The sequence below is a fragment of the Alligator sinensis genome, unplaced genomic scaffold, assembly GCF_000455745.1.
Source record: "Alligator sinensis unplaced genomic scaffold, ASM45574v1 scaffold1141_1, whole genome shotgun sequence".
Taxonomy (NCBI): domain Eukaryota; kingdom Metazoa; phylum Chordata; order Crocodylia; family Alligatoridae; genus Alligator; species Alligator sinensis.
Window position 1 is genome coordinate 364,350 of NW_005842650.1, and position 10,599 is coordinate 374,948.

Genomic DNA, 10,599 nt, shown 5'->3' on the forward strand with positions numbered 1-10,599 from the left:
GTAATGTTGGAATGATATTGTAGCTGTGATGGTCCAGAAAAATATGTGGGAGGCAAGACCTGAAGAAGAATGCTTTGCATTCAAAAGCTTGTCTAAATCTATCTCAGTCAAGCAGTTGGTCCAATAAAAGGTATCACCAACAGAAATCCTTGGCGCTGATATTTTTGTAATCCTGATTGTACTCAAGTTTCCTTATATTAAAACAGCCCAATGTTTTCCTTTTTATTTCAGAGGAAGCAAAGATAAGATTTTTGTTGTTAAGATGAATCCTTATATGCCTGACAGACTGATTACAGCTGGAATTAAACACATGAAATTCTGGCGAAGAGCAGGTAAGGAAAGACATTTTTTCTAAAGTTTTTAACTGAGGCATTTTCTGTTATATTAAATATACTATTACGCCTATCATATTGCTTTTGACATATATACGTGTATATGTTAAGTTAATTTCTTCTAACTCCTGTTAATAATAAAAATTAATTTGCATTATGGTAGTGGCAGAGTCCCCACCCAAAGTCACCTGTCCATTGTGCTAGATGTACTGTGCTACACAGAAAAGTATGTTACCTATTTTGGAATGTTTTGTCCATTTTTACATATAGTAATTAGATAGCTAATAGTTAATGCATGTCAAAGTATATAATAAATAGCTCTAGGACAGTAAAAACAAATACCACTTAATATGTGCAAATCAATATCAAGTGATGCCAAAGGGGAGAAGATGCTTGCTTCATCTGTCTGAAAAAAATTAATTTTAAGCAATGGAAAAACATCCCTGGTATGGTACTCTGAGTTCATTGCATCAGGTCTTAAAAGGCATAAGGAGCTAAATGGGTATCTAAGATTACCTATTTTGCTGATGAAAATACTTTTATTTTTTTAAAGAATCTCTAAATACTCAGACATCAAAAATAGTTTTAAAGATACATTATCTCTAATGCAGATCAATTCCTTCCCGGAAGGAGCCCTTTTGAAGCAAAATTCTTAAGAGCCAGCGAATGTTTAAGTGCGAGGAAAAAGGTGACTCTGGTCATCTCAGTTATGGACTGCCCAAGAAATCATTCAAGTTGAACCCAAACTCCAACAGGCTATTTCTGTGCCAATTATTAATTTTTAGCAGGTTTTTTTTGAATGGTGACTAAAGCAAGAACTGGCAGAAGGCAGCATAAATTTGCACCTTATAGACAAACTAAATTAGAGCTGGATACCATAAGCTTTTGTAAGCACTGCTTGGGCTTTTGTGCCCCGGAGAGATCACTCCAGCTTTGCTTCATCTTTCAAGCGAGGCTTACGTTCAGTGGGCTGATGTCTCACTCAGTGTAATTGTATTGTCTCATGAGACAGACAGATGCCTACTAATATTTCATCAGATGCTGTGAAGGGACTGCCTTCGCAGTAAGAACTAACACACTTTGGGCTAAACCCTGTTTCACTTTATATGTGTAAAGGGCATGTGTGCAGCCACACAGCTGCAGTTTTTGGCACTTCCGCAATTTGAGATTTTGTTTCATCGTCTGACAAAATAGTATCACCATGCAGGCATAATTGCTGGGCTGTGGCAAACAGTAGAGGAACAGTGCTACAGGTTTGCTGAAGCGGGGGCGGGGCTGTCACTTCCTTTTCTTTACCACTATTTAAACACCATTTTTCAGTGGCAGATAAAAAAAAGATGACATCTTCCCCCCCACAGCAATGAACCTGCTGCTCCTGCAGTGGGTGGTACAACTGATGCTCTGCCCTCCCTGCTGTAGAAGTCAGAGCCAGAAGCACTGCAGGGAAGGTACAGGGTGTGTGGAGGGAGAGGAGGTGAAGCAGCCCCCTTGCTCCACTGTGGTGTCACCCTGCTCTTCTCCTCCCCCCCGAGGCAGTGCTTGTGGCTTATTTGCCCACCCATTATTACATTACTGGGTCCTCCCATCTTTTAACACAAAAACTTAGTGGTTAAGACATTCATTCACAGAGAAGGAGACCAAAGTTCTAGGCTGTCTTCTCCCAAAGTGGTTTGAAACTGTGTCTTCCCAGCAAAGTGCTTTTCCCACCAGGCCAAGGCCTAGGCATTACCAAACTGTTATGTAGGCTTCTACTTGAAGCTGACCCCCTGAACCTTGAATTTGATCTTCTTTAGATATAATGCGTCAACAGCACTGGGAATTTTCCTAGAACTCAGGGCCTTCTCCCTTTCAGGATAGCATGCATTTCACTGACCTCTCACCCTATGGCTTATTTTCTTTCCTTCTCCCAGCATATTTCCCTCCCTTGGCTGCTTAGTGGACCTGGATAATGCCTCATCTATGGCTTGATAGGAAGTAGGAAAGACAGGTTCAGACCCTTTCTGACAGAGGGGAGTCTCGAACCTGAGTCTTCCACTCTGGGCAAGACTGTTGGGTTAAAAGGAAAAACATCCCCTGTATGGTATTCTGAATTTCAGGAGGGCCTTCCTTCTCCTTTTCCTTGTTTTTCTGTGGCTAAGATTTGAGGACTTACCTGGCCTTATGTATGTAGTTAGGTGGTTCTGTCTCACCCTGCAGCATGCTCAATGGGGCTGTGCTCTGGTTTGTGTGCACAAAATTGATTTACAAATTGTGTGAAAGAATGCAGTTACACAGTTGTCTATGTGCCATTTAGGTACATAAAGCCCTTGGTTTAAAATGAGGTGCCTGGTTAGTAACATAGCCTTTTGGAGGGGATTAGACACAACCCCCAGGGTAAGCATTCAGAGTAAGGTAAGAAGAGCCCAAAGAAAAGTTTTCATCCATTTGATTGGGTGAAAAAATAGAGAATGTGCTTTTTCTGCATTGAACTGGAAATGCTTTTGGGACTGGTATATACCAGTTTGTGCTGAGTGACACTGCAGTCTCTGTTCAAGACAGTGATGCCAAAGATCATGAGATCAATATATGCTGCTGGTAGTAACACTGGAATCAAAAAGACTATGTAGTCAATAAGCATGAAAATATTAACACTCATATGATGCCAAGGCATATATATTTTTCAAAGATGAACTAAAGAATGCATATAGAGGTAGTACCATCTAATCATTATGAAGGAGAGTTACCAAAGTAAGTATAAGCCCTGAGCTGTAAGTCTGTCCTACCATATTCCAAGTAAAGAGTCACTGCTAAATTATATACTTTAGTATCACATGTAAGGCCACATGTGATACTGAAGTATATAATTTAGCGCAGAATTGGCACAAACACTAAATGCTAGTAAACTGGTTCAGAGGCTTTTCATTGAGGTGCTGTGCAGTACTTTGAAGATGTCAAAGTTCTGAGTCCTACCATTTAAGGTGGCACTATTTTCACAAAGACAGAGCAGCACTGACAATTTTGTGAATATAGACATCTGGTTTTCCAGCCTGCAACCCTTCAGATTTGTGGAAGTTGCCACCATGACATCCTGGGGAAAATGCTACTTTACATACATATTAGTGGTTTTTAAAATATACTAGCCAGTTGTCTATCAGGAATGACAGTGGGGAGCAGGGATGGAGCGCCGCCACCCACCACCTTGTGCCGCCACCTCCCAGGAGCGGGGGTGGAGGGGGGGAGGGGCGGGGAAGCTTGCCCTGCCGTCCCCTCTATCCCTCTCGGCCAGCAGCCTGTGCCACCGCCACCTTCAGGGAGCAGGGCCAGAGGGGGCCTTGCCGCCTCCTGCTCTATCCCCTCTGTCCCCACCATCATGGCAGTGCTCCGCTGCGCTGCTGCTGCTGCCTCCTATCCAGAATGTTTTTGGAGCACTCTGATTGGTTGGTTCAGTCAGCATTGTGATTGACTGCCGAGACAACCAATCACAGTGCAAATAAAGCATTACAGACAGACAGACAGACAGTCAAAGGTTTGTATTATATTAGAATTGGTAATAAAATTTCTGTCACAGTTTTTTAGTTTTAAGTGTGGGATTTAAAACTAAAATTAAAAAATAATTTTTCTTAAAAAATATTCCATAAAAAGAAAATAATGTTAGTGTTTAAAGTTATTTATGGGAATAATGCAATTTTAGACCCATTCTATTAAGCCCTTTACTGTGCCATAGAAGTTAAGCATATATTAAAATCTACATACCCACCCACATAAGCAAATGAGTTTTTTTCTATTTCTCACATGTTTATATGCTTGTGTGTATATACATTAAAATATTGATTCAACTAGTATGTAAAGTCATTGATTCAACTAGTATGTAAAGTCTTGAAAAGTGCCAGAAATTGCAAAAATTATGCCTTAGAAAAAGAAGTTTTAAGGGTTTTTTTATAAGGGTGAAGGTAGAAGGAAAGAGATTTATTATTTTGAATATGTTGTCCCATATAGTCTTATGAAAATGGTAGTTGAGTAAGCATTGATTACATATTTTTACTCTAAACCAGGGGGAGGACTGATTGGGAAAAAGGGCTGCATAGGTGCAATGGGAAGAATGGATACAATGATGTGTGCAGTATACGGCTGGACTGAAGAGATGACATTCTCTGGAACTTCCACTGGGGATGTGTGTATCTGGAGAGATTTGTTTCTCATAAAAACTGTCAAAGCACATGATGGTCCAGTGTTCAGCATGCATGCATTAGAAAAAGTAAGTGAACTATTGGGATATTAAATGAGATGTCATTTGGATTTAAGAAGATTCCCTTCATGGCTAAACCTAACAAGAATGCAGTCGTCTTCTATGATGGAACTAGAGTTCTGAATTGTAGCCTACTTTCAGGTCAGAAGGATATGGGCATGCTGAGTCTCTTAGAAACTCATCCACCTGCTCATAGAAGGACCAAATGGAAGTCCTTTCCCCCCGCCCTCCCCGCTACGCATAGGCTGCTCTCTGTCTCCTGGGTCTCTGCAGTGCCTCCCTGAGGTGCTGCTCTCATATCCCACCCATGCCATAGCCCTGACACTGTAGGGCAAAGCAGCTGAAAGTCACTGCATCAAGACATCGTATCTGAGTGGCTCCCCCGCTGCCCAGGGAAAAGGCCCCTATAGATGATGACTGTACCAATTTGGGTTGTATTTAAGCAAGTTTATTATTATGTTTTGGTGACATTTTGGCTGATTTTGTTGTGGCATGCCCTCCTATGTTAAGTTATTCCTAGTCATGACACCTTGAGAGTGAATAAAACAGGTAAAAGTGGGGGTCTTTCTGAGGCCCAAGGGGATCTCAGGGTTCCCCTTTTGATTAGAGGAGTGGGAATTCTGTTATGTTACATTGAATAAAATATGTAACATATTCTGTGTTAGAATCATAGAATCATAGACAATTAGGGTTGGAAGGGATCTCTGGAGGTCATCTAGTCCAACCCCCTGCTCAAAGCAGGATCATCCCAAACTAGAGCATCCCAGTCAAAGCTTTGTCTAGCCGGGTTCTGAAAACCTCCAAGGATGGAGCTTCCACAGTCTCTCTGGGTAACCTGTTCCAGTGCTTTACTACACTCCTAGTGAGAAAATGCTTCCTAATATCTAACCTAAACTTCCCTTGCTGCAACTTGGGACCATTGCTCCTTGTTCTGTCATTAATTTTGGGATAAAAAAATTCTAAAAATAAAAATATTACTTCTACCAACACTAACTGTACTTCTGACTCACTAGATACCTAGTATTTATTAATCATAATACAGTATGGGCATACCTACACAAATATTTGAAGGGTGCAAATCTCAAGGGGAAAAATATTACTACATGAAGCACTAATTGTCACTTGGAGTAAGTGTCAAGATTTAGGCTAAATATCATGAAAAATATCCTGACAATGAATAAATGAGGCAGTTAAGTTATTTTCCTAGAATGGCAAATGCAGGCCTTATTGCTTGCAACTTTTAAATTGAGATTGGGAAATGTATCAGAGAATACTACACTGCATTGGCAGGGAGAAGGACTGGGTAATTTAATAGGTGTTTTCCATCTAAACTTTTAAAGATTCTGTGAATTTACAACTACAGTATTGCATGTGGTAATGTCATTATAACACTGAGTAAAGACAATCTTTAAAAAATACTAACCTGTCTTTTTTGGTAGGGATTTGTAACTGGAGGAAAAGATGGGGTAGTGGCTCTTTGGGATGATACCTTTGAACGCTGTCTCAAAACCTATGCCATCAAACGAGCTGCTTTGGCACCTGGCTCTAAAGGTGATTTGAGGAATTAGGTCATTTTATGGTACATCACCCTATACTCTGCGTTTAAGTCTGTGTTTTAAACACTTTTTTTTAGTAAGGTGTTTCTATAGAATTGTCTTTCTTCATAATCAGAGGAAATTAGATTTTGTTGTGGTAAAAATTGCAAAAGGAAAATTAAAGTTTTGGGGAAAACCTTTGGGTCTAGTTACATTTGTTTCTTTTCTGACTGTCGCCTAGTGATAAAGATGTTCATGTAAGATGTGGGACATCTTGGTTCAAATTCCTGCTCTGAATCAGGCAGAGAGTGAATCTGATCTTGGATGAACTGAGTATTTGAATCTACTACTGTGTGTCCTAACCAGTAAGCTCCAGGGTGTTTTGTAGTATTTCATTAGTCTTTCCTGCTAGAGCTGTTTCACTTTGTATAAAATACTTAAATATTCAGACAGAGTGAGTGAGAGAATTAGTCTCTAACCCAGGGGTTAGAACACTCAGGTATATGTGGGACACCTGAGTTTTGGGCCCCGATCCTGTGATGTTTAATCATTTATACAAATTGAAACACTATCAGTGGGAGAAATTCATAGACTCCAACATACCCTGTAGTATAGTAGCCAGAGGAGCTAGGGTTTGATCACTTAAACCAGTTTAAGCCATCAGAAACTGGTTTAAACCTATAACAGAACAATTGTTCAGTGCACATAAACCAGTTTGAAAATGGCTGGAACCAGTTTGAGATAAACCTGGTTGAATGTAATATCAGACTTAACTGATTTGGGTGAAACCGGTTTATGCAACACCTGTTCCAGATCCCTTGTTGGTTTAAATTAAACCAGACTCCCTCAGCATCCCAGCATGCTCTCTGGGTTGGGCAGGGCTCTCTGCTCCACAGCAGAGCTGGTCCCTCCTCTCTGCTCCCTGCTTGCAGCTCTGGCAGAGACTGCAGGCATCTGCCTGGTTTCCCCCACACCACTCCCTGCTAAATAGGAATTGCCCTCTCTCCTCTTCCTTACACAGACACCTCTTAGCATTAGCTAGCAGACCACATGATCTGTGCTGGCTATGATCTGTGCTGTGGCAGATGGGACAAAGCCCTCAGCATTGTGTAAGGGAAGGGGGGCTGCTGTAGTGCCCCCCAGCTTCTAGCCTGAGTCACTGCAGGCATGTGCCTGCATTTTTCCAGTCCAGGGGGGATGTCTGTACAGTTACATATTTGTTTAGCTTAACCAGGGCAGACTAATCTGCAAAAATTGAATCAGTTTAGGCTCAGGCTTTTTGAATGTCTGTCTCTAGCCCTTGTGATCACACCCAAGAAGGCATGTTTTGCATTTGAAAGTTTGTCTAACTCTATCCCATCTACACAGTTGGTCCAATAAAATGTATCACCCTAAGAAATCATTGCCTCTTACATAGTTTCTAGACTGTTGTGGCTACAACATCACTCTTACACTGACCGTTATAGGTTAACTCTCTTTATAAATATACTGTGCTCTAAGGTGCTATAGGTAAGTGTTGTATAGAAATATGTTAGATAGCAACTTATCTCAATGTATAAAAATTTCATTCACTGAGGTTTGCAGGAAGCCTGTTAGTTAGCAAAGTTATTGCTTTCCTCAGTGAAATTTAAGGAGGGCCTAATAAGTTTAAGAATCATTGATAGTTGTTTTATGTATCAGGTTTATTGGGGAAGGATAAGACACAAAAACTGGGAACCTGATTGTATGGATTGTATGGGGAACCTGTAATAACCATCACAGAGGGCAATATTTTAAAACTGTCTAATGTGTTAAATCTACACAAATAGAGCCAAAGCAAGGTTTCACTAAAAGGACCAATGTTGATGTTTGTTTTCTATTGGGTGTAATGTATAGATTTATAAAAAGATACTCTTAAAATAAGTTGCATACACTTGTGGAATTAAAGTTTTTCCCTTTTAAAATGTTAATGTTTTAGGTCTCCTTTTAGAAGATAACCCCTCTATACGTGCCATATCATTAGGACATGGTCATATTTTAGTGGGCACAAAAAATGGTGAAATACTAGAGGTGGATAAAAGTGGACCAATAACTCTGCTGGTTCAGGTATATTTCAAATTATAATTACATGTTTCTTATTGTTTTCATATCCTTCCTAGAATGTGGTAGTCTGAAAGAGTTTGTCACAAGTAGAAAAAAACAAATAAAATTGACATGAGCTCATAAGCACTGTACTTGTTAATGAATCTTGCAGTAGGGGTGTGCGAAGCAGATAGTATTCAATTCAGATTTGGCCCGATTTGGGGGACAGCGATTCAATTTGCTGATTTGGATCACTATCCCAATTCGATTGGCTGAATCTGAAGATTTGATTCTGATTCAGAGAACCAGTGATTCGGCCATAAACACGGCTTTATATGTTTTTTCTACATACCCTGAGGTACTAGGCGCAGCTCATGAACACTGATATGGTAGGGCAGATGGAGCATCCCACAGGAGTGTGGGGCGGGAGGGGTCCCCCACGCGCTCGGCGGCGGAACCAGAAGTGGACCAGAAATACTTCCAGTCCACTTCTCAGTCCACCACTAAGCGTGCAGGGGACCCCCCATGCCTCCCCGGCTCAGTGATCAGCCACAGGGGTACCCCGGGTGTCCCCCCAAACCCAAGAGACACCAGTTGCTGAGCCGGGGGTGGGGGGTCCCCCACATGCTCAGCAGCAGACCCGGCAGAAGTATTTCTGGTTCACTTCTGAGTCCACTGTCAAGCAATTTGGGGACCACCCTGCACTCCCGTGGGACACTCCATGTGCCCCACCATCTTAGTATTCACGAGCCATGTCTGATACTTCAAGGTATGTAGAAAAAACATATAAAGCTGTCTATGGCCAAATTGTCAAATGACTCCAAATTGATTCGGAGGATTCAATTCGGAGAGGTTAATGGGTCTCCTGATTTGATTCAGAGATTTAGCCACCGAATCGGGCCGAATCTCCTTCGAATCGAATCAGTGACCGAAGCTTCGCACAGCCCTAGCTTGCAGACTATTAGAAGGAAAGAATCTGTTCATTTACTTTGACATGCTGCAAAACAGGCCAATGCTCAGTTTCTCACTAGGGTCTTTTCCCAATATTATTTACTATAATTTAAAATTGCATTTTAATCAGCAGCTTTTTAACTTTTAGGATATTTTTTATTGATTACTATGTTAGATTGTCATCTTTGGGAGCTTTTCTTTATTATACATAGCTTTATAACTTCCTTATGTATTGTTTTGCACAATAAAGTACTCGATTAATTTTGTTTTTACAGGGTCACATGGAGGGGGAAGTTTGGGGTCTAGCTACCCATCCTCATTTACCTATTTGTGCCACTGTAAGTGATGACAAAACCTTAAGAATATGGGATTTATCTCCTAGCCATTGCATGTTAGCTGTTCGCAAGTTGAAAAAGGGTAAGATGTTAGTATGAGAAGAGACTTTTACTTAATTTTAGCTTGTACTTATTAGTATTCTATTAATTCTTTTTTCATTACTTCATACAAGCTCATTGATAAGGCATTAATGAGTTATATAGCCCCAACCTACTTAAGAGAATATATCTTTAAGCAATATTTACATTTATAAGTGGTTTTAGGATTATCTGCAGGTGTTAGCAATTAAAAATATCTAAATTTAATATAAAAATCAAAGAACTAGTCTTAAAGCTATATATTGTGTCTAATATTACAGGCATTTTAAACTGGAAGATTTTTCATATTTATATATACTGTGAAATAGGATGTTTTTGGAAGAAACTACAAGATTAAGGTTGAATTACCAAGTTATTATTTGAGCTAGTCCGCAGGGTTACAATACTATTTTGTGAAATGTATTGGTTTTTTTGGTTAAAATTGTGAAGATGACCTACTGGAAAAATACATGAAACCTGACAGAAAATACATTAGCTATTTTAGCTCCATAGCTCTATAATTATTATTAGAGTTTTTCACCAACATATTTTTCACCAAAATATGCCAGTTGGTTGAAACTTTTTTTTCGTAGAGGACATCAAGGTAATAAAGATTACCCTATGTGGTTTGTCCAGAACAGATTGTGCCAAACCAATCTAATTTCCTTCTGAGACAAAGTGGAAGTCCTCTTCATAGTTAAGGGGACGTAGTAGATTACTTTAGTGAGACTCTTAGCACTGTACCACATTACTTTTTATAATCAAAAGAGTCTAGATGATCACAATAAGTTGGATACACAAGAAGTTGAAAAAAATATTCCAGTAGCTACAAATGGCTTGCTGTCAAACCCTGAAGACAGGGGGATGTTAATGGATCTAATTCTGTTCCATACTTGGATAAAGGACTAAAGAATACATGTATGAAATCTATAGCTGAGTGAAGTTGTAAGCACTTGGGAGAACAGGATAGGATTCAAAATCTTGATAAATTGAAGAAATCGACCAAAATTAACAGAACGAAATTCATTAGAGGCAAGTGCAAAGAATTTCAGTTAGAAAGGAGAAATCAAACGCACAGTATT

The 10,599-nt window shown here is 39.9% G+C and overlaps 1 protein-coding gene across 1 annotated transcript in view; it reads left to right on the forward strand.

Moving 5' to 3' along the window:
- Positions 1–10,599, forward strand: part of EML5 (echinoderm microtubule associated protein like 5) — a 204,294-nt gene that overhangs the window by 113,405 nt on the left and 80,290 nt on the right. Inside the window, exons 17-21 of the mRNA XM_025215565.1 lie at positions 232–332; positions 4,364–4,566; positions 5,997–6,108; positions 8,050–8,177; positions 9,380–9,521. Of these exons, the coding sequence (XP_025071350.1) occupies positions 232–332; positions 4,364–4,566; positions 5,997–6,108; positions 8,050–8,177; positions 9,380–9,521 (686 nt within the window). The remainder of the gene's footprint in view (positions 1–231; positions 333–4,363; positions 4,567–5,996; positions 6,109–8,049; positions 8,178–9,379; positions 9,522–10,599) is intronic.